General features: G+C 31.6%; 3 protein-coding genes across 3 annotated transcripts; all 3 read right to left on the reverse strand.

Annotated features, from left to right (window-relative positions):
- LOC115953273 lies at positions 1-696 on the reverse strand. Its single transcript, XM_031070865.1, has 2 exons — positions 553-696; positions 1-444 (listed from the first exon to the last, which is right to left on the reverse strand). The coding sequence occupies exons 1-2, from the start codon at positions 694-696 to the stop codon at positions 1-3; spliced, it is 588 nt and encodes a 195-aa protein (XP_030926725.1).
- Positions 697-744: 48 nt separating this feature from the next.
- LOC115951396 (uncharacterized acetyltransferase At3g50280-like) lies at positions 745-2,091 on the reverse strand. Its single transcript, XM_031068618.1, has 2 exons — positions 1,408-2,091; positions 745-1,062 (listed from the first exon to the last, which is right to left on the reverse strand). Exons 1-2 carry the CDS (start codon positions 2,089-2,091, stop codon positions 745-747), a joined length of 1,002 nt encoding a protein of 333 aa, XP_030924478.1.
- A 6,376-nt stretch (positions 2,092-8,467) lies between these two features.
- Positions 8,468-10,273, reverse strand: LOC115952183 (uncharacterized acetyltransferase At3g50280-like). Its single transcript, XM_031069259.1, has one exon. It carries the CDS (start codon positions 10,070-10,072, stop codon positions 8,732-8,734), a length of 1,341 nt encoding a protein of 446 aa, XP_030925119.1. The 5' UTR covers positions 10,073-10,273; the 3' UTR covers positions 8,468-8,731.
- Between the last annotated feature and the right edge of the window lie 10,744 nt (positions 10,274-21,017).

Raw genomic sequence — 21,017 nt, forward strand, 5'->3', positions numbered from 1 at the left:
CTAAGCACCATTACTTGATCCAAAATTTCCAGAATTTCCTGAGGGCAGCACTACAGCAACTTGATCTGCCATAGCCTTGTTACCTCCTTTTGGTTTATAACTTGGAGGATAACCATGAAGTTTATAGCATTTATCTGCTATATGACCAATAAGACCACAGTAAGTATAGACAAGCCTATCTTTCTTAGGATTACCCCCTTTTCCACCATGATTATGACCTTGATTGCCATGAAAATCCTTGCTATTATTCACATACATAGCAACAACATCTTCAGATTGAATCATGTTGAAACCATGACCAATACTCCTTCTTTTCTCTTCTTGCAAAATCAAGGAACACACTTTGCTAAGACAAAGAAAAGGCTCAAGTAACAAAATTTGACCAATAATATTCCCATAACTATCATTCAATCCCATCAAAAAATGAAATACATGTGCCTTGTGCTGAGCATCTAGTTAAGAAGACTTAGATCTACAAGTACAAACTGTGAAAGGTTGATAATTTGCAAATTCATCCTACAAGGTCTTAAATTTTGTGAAATAAGAACTCACCGAGAGTGATCCTTGTGAAAGATGAGATATCTCCTTCTGAAGCTCAAAAAGCCTTGAAGTGTTGTCCTGAGACAGCCTGTCCTTGAGATCAATCCACAAATCCCTCGCAGTGTTGATGTACATAACACTAGCCTTCAAATCCATGCTAAGTGAATTTGTCAACCATGAAAGCACTGTAGTATTGCACCTACTCTAAGAATTAAACAATGGAGAAGATGGATTAGGCTCGGGAATTGATCCATTCACAAATCCAAACTTGTTTCTGGCACTCAAAACCAAGAACACAGATCTTGCCCGACTCATATATTTCTCAGGACCAGTCAGAGGTTGTGAAGTGAGAATGAGACCAAGATTTTCATTCGTTGGATGAAAGAAAGGATTATTCGCAGATTCATCTGCCATTGCTGCACTTGAAGAAGGCACTGAATGTGCAGTTTGAGATTGAGTATTGTTTGTGGAATCGGAAGCCATGAGTGAGAAAGAAAACGAAAAACAAACTTTGTTTGGAAACTAAGAAAACAAAAGAAAATTCTCAAAACAGAGTGAGAATATTGCTCTGATACCATGTAAAACAGAGAGATTCTTGAAGAGAATAGGAAAATCTTATTGATTATCACTAGCTTCTGGTTGGTAAAAGTGGTTACAAAATAATTAGTACCTACACTATATATACACACTAAAACAGAGACTTTGTTTCCCGCCTAAATAACTAACAAACTTTCAACAATACAACCAAATCAGAGTTTGACATTTGTTTTCTTCAGTGCTTGACAGCTGTCATTGATTTCTTCTCTCTTCTTTCCTTGACATGTGTAATGCCTATGCCTCTGTCTGTTACTTTCTTCTTCACCTTACACTTGCTACTATTATCCACTTCTTCAAGTTTAACAGTGGGAAATCAATAATACCATCAAAATAACAACGTTGGAAAATTGGAGCAGATTGTGATGTGGGATCAATATTATTACCTCTAGATATTTCAGACCAAGTGTTAAAGAAATGCCAAAATGAACTACCATCGACTACACAATGGCTTAAAGTGCAGCTGATGAAAATACCATCATCAAGCTCAGTTGCTTGCACAGCTAACAATGGCTTGGAAGTGCCATCGTAATTCAATACGCTATTCATCAGAAAGAAGGAGTTGACAATGTGTGGAACATATATGGGATCAAGGATATCTGCCACAGTAACATCATCAACCACCGCATGAACAAACTGGTCTCCAAGGTTATTGCAATCAACAAAGAAAGAGCTGGTTTTGTCATCATTGTTTTCAACCAAGACAAGGCGACCAGCAAGAGGGCAGAACATATCTAATGTGCGGGACAGAGAGGTTTTTAGGTGATCAATCACACTGTTACCTTGTAGTTCTTCTTCTTGTGAAGGTGTCGCTTTGAAGAAAAGGAGACCCTTTCGGACATGATCAACTAAGAGCATCTGGAGATCCCATGGAGTTAACGCAATCCTTCGAGTTAACTCGTTAGGACTCACTGCTGCCCGGATAGTACTAGTGGATATGAAGCGAATGGGTGTCATCTTTGGTTCAAACTAGATGAGCACATATGCAACCATTATAGCCTGGCTATAAAAGGAGCTTCGTGAGAACCGTATAGCCAATAATGGATCCGAACAACGTCAATGTCAAAATTGTGGAGCGCAATACAGCATTTACTGTTCCACCACCCTGAACATTGATTTTTTTTTTTTTTTATAAGTTTCAACTCGTTCGTTTCTGATGATAACTTTTTTATCATCAGATTTCTTATTCAATTATCAGAGATTTTAACAATTGAGCTAATTAGAATCCACAACATTGAAATCTTGGCCATATTATTTGTCTTATTTTAGCCACTACTTTTGACAGAATATCTTCCCTTTATTTGATTTTTTTTTTTTTTTCTATGTCTTAATCTTTATTTTTTTTTTGTTTTATTAATCTTTTGTTTTAAGTAAAGAGTAATGTTACAAATACAAACTATTTTATATCGTTTTTACAAATTGTTAATGTAGTTTTAGCATTTTTCAAATAATTATTAATAAATAAAAATGTCATGTTAATGGTGGGTCTATATTAGAACTAATAAAAAAAATTCATATCAATAATTTGTAAAAATATTGTAAAATAATTTATGATACTGTTAAGTAAAATAAAAAGTAAAACCTATCTCTTTTAGAAACTGGAAAGCTTGATTATTATTTACTATATTACAACGGGAGATACTCTACATGACATATATTTCAACTCCATCTGACCCATTTTTGAGGCGGTAACGACGACAAAGAATTTAAACTACATTTTTATATAAATAAATTTCACTTTTTTCTAAAATAAATTTGAATACTAAATATAATTAAAAAATAACGAAATTATCAAAAAGTGTGACACAATTATTAAATGGATTGAGTTAGGGTTGAGCCATTTTTTTGAATAATTTACTTTGACATAACACAAATACAACCCATTAACACAAATTTCCACCTCTACATTTATGCTCCATAACATTTTGTATATTAGTTTTTACAAAATTTACGTGATTCGGTAACATGCTTATGTTCACAAAGTTGTAATAATTTCACTATGTCAAAGAAAATATAAGGGCTGCAATTATAGTACAATCTATCTAGGGATAATATAAACTCACTTGAGATCTTCATTCACCCTCTAATATACAATAACTACCTATAGTTGTAGATTTGTAGTAGCCAAAACCTTATCATAGAGAAAAACTCAAACTAATTAATCATCCCTTAGTATATGTCTCATCTATATATATATAAAACCGAAGCCTTTGCTGGCACTACAATTTTCCACATCAGCACAACATTTAAAAAATAAAAATTAAAAATTAAAATATTATAACTCCTCAAAACCCTAGCAACCTTACCCCTCTCTCAAGTTAAGAAATATAAAGCCATGATTTCTGCAAACTCTCTCTCTCTAGCACAATTTTCCATGTCAGCACAATATTTAAAAAAATAAAAAATAAAAATAAAAACATTATAACTCCTCAAAACCCTAGCAACCTTACCCTTCTCTCAAGTTAAGAAATATAAAGTCACGGTTTCTGCAAACTCTCTCTCTCCAGACGCAGGAAGCCCTAAACGCACTGTATAGCATTCAAGGTTAGTTTTGTTTATATATTAATTAATACATAGTACTTTGTTCACCATTGAATACTCATATAATCAATTTCCAATTCAGTGTTCAAGAACCAAAATTCTAACTGCGCTATCATAAAATATTATTATTAGTATGAATTTTATGGAGTTGCGGTGTTCAGGAATTAAACCAAAATTCTTTTAAATTATCTATAATATTTTGTCCTCCAAAAATTTTCTCTCTTTAATTTTAGTATATTGTGTTTCTTAAGCTATAGATAGATTTTCTTTGGTTTCTGCAAACTCTTTCTCTCCAGATGTAGGAAGCCCTAAACGCACAGTATAGCATTCAAGATCTACAATGCACAGTATAAATTTTAGCTTATAAAGTTCAGCTTTTGTAAGGTTAGTTTGTTTATATATTTTGATAGAGAAACATGTTCAATGTGGTACGGCTTAATAATCGCATTAATAGCCAATAGTTAATACCATTTGCAAATTGAAAGATTAAATGCACGCCAATGTTGAGATCAACCATTCTAAAAAAATAGTCTGTGCAATCATAAAATATTATTATTAGTATGAATTTTATGGAGTTGCGGTGTTCAGGAATTAAACCAAAATTCTTTTAAATTATCTATAATATTTTGTCCTCCGAAAATTTTCTTTCTTTAATTTTATTATCTATTATATTTTGTCCACTCTTATGGACTAAATCAACTTATTCTCCAGTCACCATCATTAATAAATGAGAAATCAAATCAAGGTTATAGTTTTTCTATTTGGTTGCTAGGGTTTTTGTTCATGAAATTGCTATTTTCTATTTAAAAATTGCACCTGTGGATCAATATTTATATTTCTTACCTTGGCATTTTGCACCTATGGCTAAAATTTGTGTGGATCTTTGGAAGTTCAAAAATCTTTTCTCCATTCACCATGGTTTTTCATTGAGTAATTTCTTTCTCTCTTACTCCTCTTGATGAGTTTTGTTTTTGACTAGAAGAAAACTTCTTTGCTTTGAAGGTCATGCAGCACCTGTCTCATTTTATTTGTCCTCACCACAAGGAAAACATCTAGGTAAGGTAAATAATCTATTTTAAAGTTTGAATGGAAACTACCAAGTACAAGAGGTAAATCTTAAGGGATGAGCTTAATTGTTTCTTATTTTCAATAATAAATCATTTTATTGCAATACCGGTAATTGTTTGAGAAATTCAATATGTTCATATCTCTATAGAATAGAGATAGTAGAAGCTAATTTTATTACAACTACTAAATTGAGTTGACTTAATTCCGTACAATTACAAAGTATAGCATGAAAGATAATGGAATTAATTGTTGTAATTTTTATTTTCTTTCCATGTTTTGAATTTCCTCTATATTATTATTACAACTGAGTAAAGATTGAGAAAGTAACATTACTACTCTAATTTGAAGTTTAATGCGACCTTCTCAAGTCATGGTCTTTATTTATATATTTGCAGTTTATATTTCTAACCATTGATAAGAAATTAAGGTTCAGTTGCACAATATGTGTAAATTCTTCAGAATGCTACTTTAAATAGTAAGTCAATATGTCTCTTACATTTTGGTATTAGTTAAAATTGTTTTCAAATGATTATACCAATAAAAGTGAATGTATATAAATTTTGTTTAACTATCCCGCACATTGCACGGGTTAACGACTAGTAGCTATATAAAAAAAATCCTTATCTCTTTTCTCTCACATGCACTATATTTTTCTCATGCGCTTATCTTTTTCTTTTTCTTTTTCTGTCTCACCAGCGGCTTGCACTCTTTTCTCATTTCGCGGCTGCCTCTCTAAACATGTTTCTTTCTCTCTAAGGCTCTAATTAATAATAAAAAAAAAATTAAAAAAATAAAAAAACCCTTCACTCTGCTTTTTATATACGCTTTGACTACTTCTATTCCTGTTCCTGTTGTAAATTGACTAAAGAGGAATCCTTAATCTTGGATGGCAAGGTCATCATTAGGGCTTGTCAGTTGTTACGTGGGCTGGACCCGCAACAGAGAGGACATTAGGTCTATTTGAATTGAACTTATTTTTATTGAAATTGAAAACTGAAAATATTGTAGCAAAATAATTTTTAAATATGTAAATAGTGTCATGGGATCAATTTTTAATATTTTTAAATGCATGATCAGTGCTACTACAGTGCGTGAACAGTAATTTTTGTCTCCTGTAAAGTAAATTCATGTGATTTTACTGTTCGTGAGTTAAGAAAAAAAAAAAAAAAAAACGCTAAATGCAGACGCGCAAAACGCGCAATCCAAACAGGTACATTGTTACCAAAAAGAGGTAATTTATGAATACTAGAATTTTTTTAAGATCGCAATTTTTTTTCCACAATTTTGATGTTGTAAATTGTGATTTTTTTTACTTTCATATTGATACACTTTTTTCTCCAATACTCACATTTATCGCATCAGAAATATGGTAAAGTTGTGATCTTAAATTTTCTGGTATAAATTATATGGATATTTCTTTTCCTCATTACTATCATGTAACAAACACATTCTTTTTCCTTTACAGTTGGATAGGGCCAAAAAGATAGAGAAAAATTGGTGAATGGAGTGAGGGGCGAACAAAATGGAACTAAGTTGGAAAATGGACCGACTCTTTTTTTCAATTTTGGAGTGAGAAATGAGGCGTGCGGAGTTGCACTAATATAAACATGGGCTTCAAAGCCCAATTTTTGTTGTCAACATGGGTATGAAAGCCTAACCCGTGAAGTAGAAATCAATCACTTGTAGAGTCCATTTTCGTGAAGTAAAAGTTTACAAGCACAAGGCCCAATACGAGAAGTGGAAAATACTTGGACTTTTGAACTTTGAAGGCCACTTAGATGGATTTCTGACTTCAACTTGGCAGTTGATATGTTTCAACTAAACTTTGGATCTGCTTGGTTAGAGAGGTAAAAAAGTGGGATAATGAAAAATTATGAGAGGATAGAAAAGATTTAATTTTTCTTTATGTGTGTTTGGTTGAAGGGATGAAAAATTCTTTTTTTTTTTTTTTTGAGAGAAAAAAATAAGATGATAGAAAATGAAATTGATATAAATTTACAATTATAACCTTATTAAATAAAACAAAAGTAACACATTTTTTTAGTAAGAAAATTGTGTATGGACACTTCAAATTTTGTTTTTAAAGGAGCACAAGTTAAAGGAAGATGAGCACCAAAAATAATAATAATAATAATAAAATAATGAGAAGTACTGGAAAAGTCAAAAAAAAAAAAAAAACCAAAAACAAAACAAACAAACAAACAAAGAAGGAAAAAAAAACGCAAAACAAAAAGACAGAATTCTTTTTGTTAATAACCACACAAAAAAAAAAAAAAAAAAAAGCCAAAACTAGCAAAGAAACAACAAATCTATGTGCCCTTGCACATGGGTATTTTTCCCTACTCCATACAGTGAGAGTTTTCCTCTCAGCTTTCTCTCCATTTTGGGGAGAAAATATTTTGGTGGAGTTAGGAAGAAAGTCCCGAGCCCCACCAATATTTTCTTTCCCTCCAACCAAACACCTAGCAAAAATATTTTCTTTCCACTTTTCTCTCCTACATTTTCCATCCTCCCTAAAATCTTTCCAACTAAACGAATCCTTAATATATTCAACTAACAAGACTTTAGTGGGCATTAATGAGCAAGTGTTGTGTTGCCACGTGTTCACAAAGAAAATGGGCCCTCAACAAATCACTTTAACCTCTTGATAATCGTATCTATTGATAGGTAATAATGCACATTGAAAATTGTGACTTCAAATTACATTGTTCTTTGTTTTTGGTAAGTGTGTGTATTATATGTGTGATAATGTGTCGAATAAACTATGCTTTATTTTTTATATGCAATGCAACATTGTCAAAGCCATGTAACTCAACTAGCATCTCTTGGCATTTTCAACAAAGATTTTCATGATTCAAACCCATCCCTCCCATTATTATGTCAAATTTGCCCTTTCAAAAAAAAAAAAAAAAGTCATATTTGCCGTTAATTTGCCAAAAACGTCATTTCCTTTTTCTATTTCTATGTCCAAAATGACGTCTTTTACAGATGGCTTATGGAAAGATGCTAATTACTCAATTACCACTTACGCAAGTTCATGCACCGTCCAACTCTGTGGTGCTTGAATCCCTGCATGTTGCATAAGGCTATAATGGATTTCTCTAGCAATCCCTGTCTAATTGGGATTAGAATTCCGATGCCGGCCAGGTGCAAAATACAACTTTTTGTAACCCTGTAACATTCAACACTTTCAATAGACATACAATTCAAGGTGAAATTGTGCCTATGTTAAGCCATATAACATTCAACACTTTCGAATCACCTTATTGAATTATTTATAACATTCAAGTAATTTTCTGCCTGGTTCTAAAATGTGATGTATTCAGCTTTTATTTTCTCTTTTCTATATTCAAATTCTAAAATAAAATATAAAATAAAATAAAAACTCATTTTTACATGTAAAAGTGTTTGATAAGTTATTTTGAATACATAATTTGAATATAAAATTCATCATACATGGTTTGGAATTGTTTTTTATTTTTTTTAAGTTACTTTTTTCACTTATACACACTCACATCAATCAGGTAGGACTCTTTGCATTTTTATAATATTTACGAAATTGTCACTATATTCATTTTCTAGGAAAATGAAAATGTTGAAAATGTGTTTTCATTTTTGTATTCAAATCCAATTTTAAGAGCTCATTTTCACTTATAAACACTCATATCAATCAGGCGAGCCCCTTTATTGTACCCTTCCTCACACATTCTCAATCCAAATAGACTATTAGGATACTGAAATGGAAACTGAGTATAAATTCTTAAACCAAACAAATTTTTGTAGTGAGTCCTACTAAAAACTGAAAATGAAAACAAAAAAACACTACTTTTTTTTCAGCTAACCAAACAGTCCATTAACTCTCACACAGGACAACACTACCATTAAATCACCTCCTTTTTAGAACGCCGAATATCACCAACAACATTTATTAGAAGCTCTTGTAATTTCCATGTCAAAGATGACAAAGAAGGTTCATAACAAAATTAAATTATGAGGCTAAAGCCTCCATGAACTCCGCATCGTCTGCCATAGCCTCCAATATCTCAGGCGAAAGACAAGCTTCAAAATCCATGCTTCCTTCTTCAACCCCAGGAAACACGGTTAACTTTCCGTCAAACTTATTGCCAACGCCACTTCGCACAGCAATAGGTCTTCCCCAGCCAAAGTCATTACCATACACATTGAACCGCGGCGAGCTTCCTGTCTCCAATGCATTACTTGCTATTCCACCGATTGTCGGTATGTTTGGGGCTTTTACCCAATCCTCTATAAACTTCTTCACCTCTTCAGCTGTTTGAGAAGCAATCTCCTTGTTTATCTGCCAAGCCACCCATCCTAGCCCGCGTTCAAGAAGATTGTCTACGGTAGCTGTTACTTTCCCAAATGAAACCGCATTTCCTAAGTATTCTTCTGGTAATGGTGGTTGTATTCTTTGCCTCATTCCCACAAGTACGTGGTAATGAACCTCTTGATTAGCACTACAACGCCTATTGCGAACCACAGATCGCCAAAGATGACCAAGGACTGCTTGAAGGGACGAGATATTGTTGGTGCCCATTTCAGCATTAGCTTTTGCTTTGAGTTGTGCAATTTTCTTCTTTGAAAAATGAAAAACTTTTTGTTTGAGAGGTGGGGGAATGGACTTCTCACTAGATATTTCATTGGGATGGAAAGGTATATGAATGGGGAAATCGATAATACCATCAAAGAAACAGCGTTGGAAAATTGGAGGAGGCTGTGATGTGGGACTATTATTACCTCTAGATATTTCAGACCAAGTGTTAAAGAAATGCCAGAATGAGCTGCCATCCACTACACTGTGGTTTGCAGTGCAACCAATGAAGATACCATCAGCAAGCTCAGTTACTTGCACAGCCAACAATGGCTTGGAAATGCCTTCGTAGTTCAATACGCTATTCAATAGAAAGAAGGAGTTGACAACGTCTGGAACATATATGGGATCAAGGATATCTGCCACAGTGAGATCATCTACCATTGCATGAACAAACAGGGCTCCAAGATTATTGCAGTCAACAAAGAAAGAGCTGGTTTTGTCATCGTCGTTCTCTACCATGACAAGGCGACCAGCAAGAGGGTAGAATATATCTAATGTGCGGGACAGAGAGGTTTTTAGGTGATCAATCACACTACTACCCTTTAGTTCTTTTTCTTGTGAAGGTGTAGGTTTGAAGAAAAGGATACCCTTTTGGATATGATCAAGTAAGAGCAGCTGGAGATCCCATGGAGTTAACTCAATCCTTCGAGTTAACTCGTTGGGACTCGCTGCTGACTGAACGGTACTTGTGGAAATGAAGCGAATTTGTGTCATGATCTTTGCTTAAGAGTTCAAAGTTCAAACTACTAGTACTAGATGAGCGCATATGCAAGCATTGATAACAGAGTGGCTATTTAAAGGAGCTTCATGAGAACCATAAAAATATGTGCCCAACAAACTTTCAGAAGGCAAAAAGCGTTTCTTGAAACCAAAAAAAATAATATGAGCGTTTGGTTAGATTATGGGTTAGTTTGGATTGAGTTTATTGTTATTGAAATTGAAAACTGAAAATACTGTAATAAAATAATTTTTAAATGTGTGAATAGTATTGTAGGACCCATAAACAGTACATAAACAGTATGTCAATAGTATTTTTTTGTCGCTGCACAATAATTTTACTGTTCACTGCAGAGGGAAAAAAAAAAAAAAACGCAGGGCTGAAAGCTACGTTTTGAAATTGTCAAAGAAGAGCACTTTGTCAGTGGGCAGCTCTTCGGAGCTTTTGCAAAAGTGCGTTTCATCAATATTATTGTTAGAGGCAGTGTTAAATTACCAAATTGCCCACTGTGCTGTAGGTCCTCTCCTTGCTGCTCTGCTACAGAACTCACCTTAATTGATTTTTAATGAAATTAGAGAAAATGAGAAGCAGAAAGAAGATGAGAAGCAGAGAAAGAAGATAAGGATGGGAGAATATAAAGGTGGAAGAAGATAAGGGTGATAGGAAACGTGTGGTTGAGGAAAAAAAAAAAAAAATATATATATATATATATAGATGATACTTTCATAATATTTTTATAATAATTATATAATAAATCACATGTAGTTTATTGTTATTGGTTCAAATTTGAACTTAATACTAAGATTACTTTTTTGACCCAACAATAACAACCAATAACAACCTGCTACTTAAGATTTGTTGTAAAAATGTTGTGAAAATATTATAGACATATCATTTCTCAAAAGTATAAAGTAGAGTAGGATACGTGCAGTGGCGACTCCAAGAATTTTGTCCAGGGTGTTCCTATTCCACTTTGAAAAAATTTTGGGTCATTTCGGTCTATTTCGGGTGTTTTGGGACGTTTCGGTAAATACCGGCTGAAATTCAAAATTTGGCCAGCATGAAGTTTGTGCTTAAAAAAAAAGTTCTTAAAACCAAAATAAATTTGCATTTTGTACACTGAAAATCCTCAAATAAAAAAAGAAATGAACAAAGGTTCCTATACAATAAACTATAAGTTCATTTGACATATTAATAAAATTATTAATTATTGTTGTTTAGTTGTTTCATTAATTTGTTTATCTTTTATAAATTAAAATTTGTTGTATTGTTATTTCATTAATTATTAAATTATTAATTATTATTTAACCTAACATAATTTAATTTATTTATCTTTTATAATATATTGGTTAATTAAATTAATTATTATTTACTAGTTGCACTAGCATACATCTATGTGCACATTACACTAAAAAAGCCAGCCATATGCACATTACACATCCCCTAGCTGATGTGCACATCTCACCTACACACACACCAACACTAACAGCAACACCCACCAACAACAGATAAGATATTAAGATAAAGCTGAATTCAAAAAGTCAAAAAATCAGCCAAATATTAATAAAAATAAAGTTAAAGATTAGCAATTCAGTGGCCCAATCACAGAGTCAGATAAAGACAAAGTATTAAAATTAGTATTAAAGAATAAAGAGAGAGAGAGAGAGAGTCATAGTTTTCATTTCAGACTTCAGTGATTCAGAGAGAGTGAGAGAGAAAAAGAGAGTCAGAGAGAAGTTAGTTTAGTAAATGAAATACCTTGACGGAGGGAGCACTAGAGTAGGGAGGCCTGAAGGCTGAGGCCGCTGAGGCAGTGATGAGGTCACGAGGCGACGAGCGATCTCCAATGAGGGCAGTGGCGAGCAACGAGCGACGAGGACGAGGGGCGAGCGAGCCAAGCAACGATGACGATCTGGGCTGGACCGATCTCCGACGACGAGGGAGCTGCGAGTGACGTGACCGATCCGATCTCCGTTACTCCGGTTGTTGGCAGTTGGCTTGAGCCTGAGCCCTGAGGCGTTGCTTGCTCTGTCTTTACTTTTTAGGTTTGCTTTAGGCCTTTAGGGATTTCTGATTTAGAAAATTAGAAGTGATTTCTGTCTTCTGATTTGATTTGCTCTGCAGCTCTATATTGGGGTTTGGTTTGGTTTTTTTTTTTTTTTTTTTTTTAGAATCCTTGGGTTTGCCTCTATAATCTGTTGGGCTTGCCGAGTTGACGTGGGCTTGCCTCCGTTACCAATTTTTTTTTTGGCTTTCTTGTTTTTTTTTTTTTTGCTTGAAAATAGAACAAATAATTTTATTTTTTTTTTTTAATTTTAGGGTGTTCCTAAAACAGAGCAAGTATAAAAAAATTTGTAAAATTTTTTTTTTTTCAGGTTTTTTTTTCAAGTCAGGGTCAGGGTGTTCCCAGGAACACCCTAACTTGCACGTAGCGTCGCCACTGGATACGTGTCCATACAAGGAAATTTACAAAATGAAAATTACAACTATATTATGACACAATAAATTATCACAAAAGTTTCAAAATAGTTAAGGTATCAAATCTTTTATTAGACTAGGATTGATCACAACTAAAAATAAATAATATTGTGAAAATATTGTCACATTTTATTGTGTGAGTGTTTGGATTCAGCGTTTCTGCTGAATCCCGCGTCTCATGTTTTCCTTTTTTTTTCTTTTTTTTTTTTGCTTTCACGCGTTTAAGGGAGCAAAATTTACTGTTCATGAGACAAATTTTACTGTTCATGTACTGTTCCATCACTGTTTATGCACTGTTCATCACTGTAACAGTACTATTCTTACATTAAAAAAATATTAAAAATAGGTCCCACGGCGCTATTCACACATTTAAAAATTATTTTGTTACAGTATTTTCAGTTTTCAGTTTCAGCAACAATAAGTTCAATCCAAACAGACCCTGTATCTCTGAACTTTTTAAATTAGAACTATTTTCTTTAGGAAAAAAAATAGTGTTATTGACACAATATTTTCATAACAATCTCATAATAAATTTTACACAGTAAGTTTTTATTGGTTCACATTTGGACCTAGATATTATTATTTTTTTATCTACCATTAACAACTTATCATGTAGACTTTATTGTGAAATTTTTGTAAAAATATTATGTTCATAACTTGCATTAAGAGTAACCATTTTTATCGAACACTTAACTTTTTTCTTTTAATACATTTTTTTTTTTTTTTTTTTCAATTTTGGTTCACATTTGGACCTAGATATTATTATTTTTTTATCTACCATTAACAACTTATCATGTAGACTTTATTGTGAAATTTTTGTAAAAATATTATGTTCATAACTTGCATTAAGAGAAATAATTAAAACAAAAAATTCTCTTATATATATATTAAAACTAACACTTAATTTTTTTTTTAAAACATCTTTTAACCATTTTTACCAAACACTTAACTTTTTTTTTTTAATATATTTTTTTTTTTTTTTCAAAAAGTTCAATTTTAAAAAGGTTGAACCAATCTCACCCATACCTGTTTGATTCTCCAACAATGTTAACATCATCATCAAAGTTGTGGAGCCCATCCTGGACATAGCCATTGGCTTCTGTGACCCGTTCCCATGTGAAAACTCAAATCTTGTCTAGCCATGACAGAATAGCTGTCTTTCCTTTTCTCTTTTCAGTGCCCGTTAACAACAATTCTTTGCAGCTTTTTGCTGCATTTATTCTACTTTTTCAACTTTTACGTAATTGTTTATCTGTTTGGACAATTTTTTTGATAACTTTTTATTACCTTTAATAAATCAGATCCAATTTGGAACACGTCAACCAGCACCACAGTGCTGGTTAATAAAATATCTCTATTTTAAAATTATTTAATAAAATATTTTTATTTTTAAAACTTTATTTTAATAAATTAAATTTTATATAAAATTAAACATAAAAATTCCGAATTTCACTTAAATTTTTAAAAAAATTTAAGTATCAAAATATTTAAAAATTTAAGTATCAAAATATAATTTAATTTGGTTTAAACTAAATTTAAAAAACAGAAATATTTTACTAAATAATTTCAATGTTTACTTTTTCCATCTAGTTCAATATGGACGAAAGAGACTGGGTCAGTAGTCCAAATTACAGGCGGTTTCGCCATCAATTGGCTTGGGAACCGGGTTTTCAAGTTGACATATGTTAACATTTTCCATTTGGTTGTCATCTCAAATGTGGAATTGCAAGGAACTACTGGACGGACTGGGAAGTAAAACCCATGTGCATATGCTATATATAACCAAAAGGGCCAGCACCAGCAGCAATGAGAAAATTAATATAGGTTTTTTTTTTTTTTTTTAAAGAAGTATGAAATTATATACTTAAATTAAAAATAGCTATTTGAATAACTATTTAGTATATACTATGACAATATCTTAGAACCTATTTACTAAATGTAATATCTATTCACCAAAAAATGCTATAAGGAATGATAATGAATATCATCATCTTTCCACGATATTTAAATTTTCGCAATGAATGATGATATATGCTACAATTTTTTTAAGGATGTTCATCAAATTTAATAGTTGCAACCATCTACAATGAAGATTTTGTTATTCATTCTTCATTCTTTATCATCTTATTTTATGAGTCTAACTTCGATGTTTAGGTTACTTATTTTTAATGAACGCCCTTTTAAGTAGGAAAAGAAATTAAAAAAAGAAGAAAATAACAAAAGACATCTGTCATCAAAGTTTCTATTAGGTAAAATTATAAGTCTAGAAGATTTAAACTTAATAAATTAGTGTTCTCTAGGTAACGAATAGAACACCATATATCATCATTCTAACTTTCCAAGCATGACTACCAGTGAACCACATAATATTCAAAATACAAGAAGAAATTTTTTGGGATATTAAAATTTAGTAGGAGTATTTTAGACATTACATAATGGAATATTTTATGAATTTACATAATAAAACTCCCCCAAACATAAAAGAGAAAAGTGTTACTTCATCAATTTGTGTGTGTGTGTTAAAAAAATCAATCTAAAAAAATTACAAATAAAACAATCAATGGTTCAACAGATTGACTAAATCAAAAACAAAGTTTTAGGAACACAACAAAATGTCACGATATTTTTACAATACCTATATTTCTAGCTATGGTGGGTTTTGGTCTCATATTTTATTATTTTATTTTATAGTTTTTTTTTTTTGAGAAGCTATTTTATTTTATAATAATACTACATTCACAACATTTTCATAATAAATCGTAGGTGGTAAATTGTTATTGGTTTTAAATTGGGCTAACCACTTTTGACTGTGTATTAAAAAAAAAAAAAAAAACAAAAATCCAATTGAAGAAAATTGTGCCTAAAACAATGAATTTTGGCTTACCAAATTTGACTAAATATATATAAAAAAAAAAAAAAAAAAAAAAAAAAAAAAGCCTAGGAAGACAACAAAATGTCACACAAAAAAGAATCATAGGAGCACAACAAAATGTCACAACATTTTCGCAAATTTTTTTTGTAGGGTCACAATTTAGAGCCCAGGCCCAACAGGTAAGAAAATCCGCTTCACGTCCATAGATTCTCAGTTCGAGGAGACGCAGGGAATGTACACGGGTCCCTGTTCAAAGACTATGGTTCTTGCACTGTTCTTCTGCTCTAGTTTCCTTTTTTCTCCGTCCTCTTCTTCATGGGGACTCTCCTTTCTTATATAGTCCTCTTGAAGCCATCAGGGCCTTATACTTGTTGATTATCTAGACCCTCACTTGAGTGTTTATCCCATCGGACATCCCCTCCATCTTTCTGTGAGTGGTGGTAGCCAAAGCAGCACTGTTCACAGGTCCCCTCCACATTAATGCGGCCAGAAAAGTAGCTGCAATGCATTTAATGTGGCAACTGCAGCCTCTCCTTGGACACCCTACGCTTCCTTCCTTCCTACGGGCATGTGGGACTCATCCTTGTTACTATTGCCCGTTGGGGTAGGTCCTTCTAGTAGGCAGAATGCATATTTAAGCCCTATTTGTTAAATCCGAGGAGACATTCCTCCTTGGACCACCTTTTAAACATCTTCAGGCCTATAAGAACTGGGCCGGATGCCCTTTTAGTATCTACGCCCTCTCCTCAGACATAGTTGACCATCCGATATGGGGCCCAAGGCCCATTGTGTGATTTTAGGCCTTTGGGTCTTTGCCCCTACATTTTTTATTCCCAACTGTGGTAAGTCTCAGTTTGATATTATTATTTTATTTTTTATATCCACGGCATTTTCATAACAAATTTTAGGTAAAAAATTATTACTGGTTTTAAAATTATTAAAATCATAAATTTTGGCTCACCCAATTTGAAGAAGTCTAAGAATACAACAAAATATCACAATATTTTCACAATACCTTCATTTTTAGGATCCGAATAGATATTTTTTTATTTTATTTGAGAGAAATGCTACATTCATAACATTTTTAGAACAAATTCTAAATAACAAATTATTATTGGTTTTAAACTGATAACATTATTATTGTTATTCTCAAAACATTTATTTTCAATTGTGGTTGGTCATAGTCTCATATTTTATTATTTTATTTCGACTTGTAAGAAATTGATACCTCAGTATTTGTAAAAATATTGTGAAATTTGTTGTATCGGTATAACAATATATGTGTCAACTTACATAAATATTTAAAAGGAAAAAAAAAAAACACACACACACACACACACACACACAAACACAAACACAAACCGATTACTAAGAAAAAAATTAGGCACTATAGAAATTAATGTTAAAATGTTGTGGATTTAGCATTTTTTTATTTGATCTATAAGAAACTGAGATCTCAATAATTGTGAAAATATTGTGATAATTATAAGTGTTGTAACATCTTCTCAAAACATTTATTTTCAGTTGTGGTTGGTCACAAACTCACAATCTCATATTTTATTATTTTATTTCTACTTGTAAGGAATTGACATGTCAATAATTGTGAAAATACTGTGAAATTTGTTGTGTCAGTATAACAATATATATGCCAGCTTACATAAATATTTAAAAGAAAAAAAAACACAAACCGATTACTAAAAAAAAAAATTAGGCACTATAGCTACAAAGCCAGTTGAATAAACCAAAAGAACTATAGTTACAGTACTATCCATCAATAATAGCTTACCTATAATTTGTTGTGAAATTAATGTTAAAATGTTGTGGACTTAGCATTTTTTTTTATTTCATATATAAGAAACTGAGATCTCAAAAATTGTGAAAATATTGTGATATAATAAGTGTTGTAACATTTTCTCAAAATATTTATTTTCAATTGTGGTTGGTCATAGTCTCAATTTTTTTTTCAACTTGTAAGAAATTGATACCTCAATAATTGTGAAAATATTGTGAAATTTGTTATGTCGGTATAACAATATATATACCAGCTTATATAAATATTTAAAAGAAAAAAAACGCAAAACGATTACTGGAAAAAAAAAAAAAAAAAACACTTTAGGCAATGTAGAAATTAATGTTAAAATATTGTGGACTTAGCATTTTTTTTTTTTTGATATATAAGAAACTGATATCTCAAAAATTGTGAAAATATTGTGATAACAATAAGTGTTGTAACATTTTCTCAAAACATTCATTTTCAGTTGTGGTTGTCTACAGTCTCATATTTTATTATTTTATTTCGACTTATAAGAAATTGACATGTTAATAATTGTGAAAATATTGTGAAATTTGTTGTTTCAGTATAATAATATAAATGCCAACTTACATAAATATTTAAAAGAAAAAAAAAAAGACACAAACCGATTATAGGGGAAAAAAAAAGGTTGAATAAACGAAATGTATAGTGCAAAAGCACTGTAGCGGCATTATCGCTTTTTATATAGTTAATAAAAAAGGCCTCAAAATTGGAAAAAATAAATGTAGAATGATAACTAATTTTTTGAAAGAAAAAAATGCGCATGTGTTTCAAATTCTTTCCCATCTTCAAGAAGGTCTCAAAATATTGAACCAATAGAAATCAAACATAATTAAAATCCTAAATTATTTCACATAAAAAAGATTGTTATGAATTATTATGAATATGCTAAATAATCATTGAAATCAATGATTTCTTAACAAATTGTAAGAGAGATATTAATAAAACCAAAATACAAAAGCTATAATAGCAATTTTGTATCTCAAAAAGTAAGAACAATTTTTAAACAAAAAATATATAAAAATTTGAATACTTAGTATTTAATGAATATTTAAATATTAAAAAATATATTAAAATCTATCGTCTTATGCTCCAAATTGTATAAAGTCAATTTTGAATAAAATAGAAAACGAACATAATTGAAATCCTAAATTGTTTCACATAAAAAAAAAATGTTATGAGTTATTATGAATGTGCTAAATAATCATTGAAATCATTAATTTCTTAACAAAATGTAAAAGAGATATTAATAAAACCAAAATACAAAAACTGTAATAGCAATTTTGTATCTCAAAATGTAAGAAGAACAATTTTTAAACAATAATTATATAAAGAGTTGAATACTTAGTTTTTAATGAATATTTAAATATTAAAAAAATTACTAAAATTTATCGCTTTAGACTCCAAAATATATTACGTCGGTTTTGAATAAAATTAAAAAAACTATACCTTTAAAAAAATAATAAGTTTTTTAACATACCAATTGTAGGGTCACGTTTTTCAGGCCTTGCCCAAAATGCTTGGGACTTTAGACCAATGAGCCCGGTACAATGAATTTGTAGAGAGTGGGCCAAAGAACTAGACTTTTGGTTTATGGACAACGATAATCACGGTGTTCTTCATGGATCGAGTTTACCAGAGGGGATTGCTCCTCGGCACGATCCGGGGAGCTTTTTCTGGCGTCTCTAGTGTGATGGGGGTCTCAGCCCCGCCCTTTCTATCTCTCTTTACTCCATTTTTATAGTAGTTCTCTTCCTACTGAATGGGGTCCCTGGGGTACGTACTTGTCCCATCAGCCCTTCCCTCCAGTTATTGGGAGTAGTTGTAAGGACAAAGAAGTATGACCGTGTTAGGCACAAAGTACTGAATGCAATAATAGTAGCCTTTCCCTTAGACACTTCTGTTTTCTCCGTTGTCCTTTTCTGCTTTAGTGCTTTTCCTGCTCTGTGGAACGATATGGAGTGTCACTACCAGTGGTAGGTTGCCTCTTTTATCCTCGGCTATATCCATGCCGAAGAGGATTCTCCCCATGGCCGAGGAGGAGTTTTTCCTTCCCATGACCGAGGAGGGGTTTTTCCTTGGGCTGGGCCCCTGGCCCAGTGTAGACATCGACATGGGCATATTAGTCTTTTACCCCTCACTCCAATCTATATCTAAAATTATATATATATATATATATATAAATATATAATTTGAAACATCATATATATTGTTACTACGCTTTTGTTGAATCACATTAGTGGTCATGTCATTATTTTTAAAAAGTATATACATAAATATTAATGTATACAATAAATTTCGCTACTTTGTTATTGTGCCACATTATCCACTTTTTTTCAACATCTTTTTTTCTCTTTTTAAACTTTTTTTCTCCCTATTCTTAAAAAAAATTATAAAAATAAAATAAAAAACTCTTCTTCTCTCTATTAGTCCACATCTACTATTACACTTTCTCCAACTTTTCATTCCCTCTTTGCCTCTCTACTACTCTTTACTTGACCATTAAAATTCCTTTATCACTTTCTCTTTCTTATATTTTGACTCTTCTTTTATACATCTTATTTTGTATAAATTTGATATCATTTTTTCCATAAAAAATTGTGAGTACTCTCTCTCTCTAAATTTTTGTTCTAAGTTAGTTCAATGGTTTTTTTTTTTAATTTAATTATAATATGTGTTTTGATGTTGTGTTTTTTTTCCATCACAAATCCCTCTTATAGCTTTGGTTGAATTTTGGTCTAGGTTAATACTTAGTATTTTCTAGAAATAGGAATTTGAGTTTATATCAAAACAAAATGTACATGGGTATGAATTCAAATGTGCCTACCAATTGTTTGAGTAATAAATTATTATAAAGTCTATATTTTATTCCTATGGTTTCATTTTAATTTTGGTTGAGATAACATTACAGTTTTGTGATGAGTTTTGATTATCATGATAATCTTATTTTTCCTTATGAGTTAAGAGATGAGAAATTTGAATAATAAGTTTGAAACTTACAAAGTTTAGTTATATATTAGGCAAATATAATAGACTATAAAAGTAGTTAAAAGAATATGCTTCACCTTAAAAAAATATTAATCAAACACATCAAAAATAATAGAATGATATATTTGTAAAGATTTAAAAAAAAATACTTGTAGAAATCTTTTGAAAAAGAAAAAAGAAGAAAGACAATACTTGAAGTAATTATTGCTTTTTATATACTACACCTTATTACATAATATGTATATATTCCCACGTATCATGTGGGTCTTCGACTAGTAATATCTAAAAGTTGAAGCACGACATTAATTTTTGTTACACTCCTTGTAAGCCACATCATCAGCATAGTATTTTGGTCCATTCAGTCTAATTTGGTCACATTCAGTCCACTATTGTCTAGTTCAATCCGTTTGGTCTCTTTTGCTCCACTTCAATTTTATTCAGTCCACTTCGATCTCGGTCCATTTTGGTGTGGTGTCGCCAGATGATGATGGTGGTAGTGGGCTTTCAAATCAACTTCAAATCTACCTTAACTTGGTGGTTGTGACTAGAGTTGATGGTGACGACGAACTCATGTCAGTGACATTGGGCTGAGGTTGGTCATTAGGGATGGGGGATTGAATATGCAGTGGAATTTTTTAAATTTATTTTAGGTAAGTTAAATAAAATAACAAAAATTAGGAATTAGTGGACGTGTGGCATATTTTGATTTGTGGGGCATGGAGTGAGATAGGGAGAGTGGGATAGATGATTTTGATTCACTTTACAACCCTTCATGCATACAATGTGATCT

The sequence above is a fragment of the Quercus lobata genome, chromosome 7 (genome assembly GCF_001633185.2).
Source record: "Quercus lobata isolate SW786 chromosome 7, ValleyOak3.0 Primary Assembly, whole genome shotgun sequence".
Taxonomy (NCBI): Eukaryota; Viridiplantae; Streptophyta; class Magnoliopsida; order Fagales; family Fagaceae; genus Quercus; species Quercus lobata.

Coding starts and splice junctions, on each gene's coding strand:
- LOC115953273 (XM_031070865.1), bottom strand. CDS start 696: ATGGATTTGAAGGCTAGTGTTATGTACATCAACACTGCGAGGGATTTG. Junction 445..552: donor TTTCACAAGGATCACTCTCG/GTGAGTTCTTAT, acceptor CTAGATGCTCAG/CACAAGGCACATGTATTTCA.
- LOC115951396 (XM_031068618.1), bottom strand. CDS start 2,091: ATGACACCCATTCGCTTCATATCCACTAGTACTATCCGGGCAGCAGTG. Junction 1,063..1,407: donor AGTGGATAATAGTAGCAAGT/GTAAGGTGAAGA, acceptor TTGTTTTCTTAG/TTTCCAAACAAAGTTTGTTT.
- LOC115952183 (XM_031069259.1), bottom strand. CDS start 10,072: ATGACACAAATTCGCTTCATTTCCACAAGTACCGTTCAGTCAGCAGCG.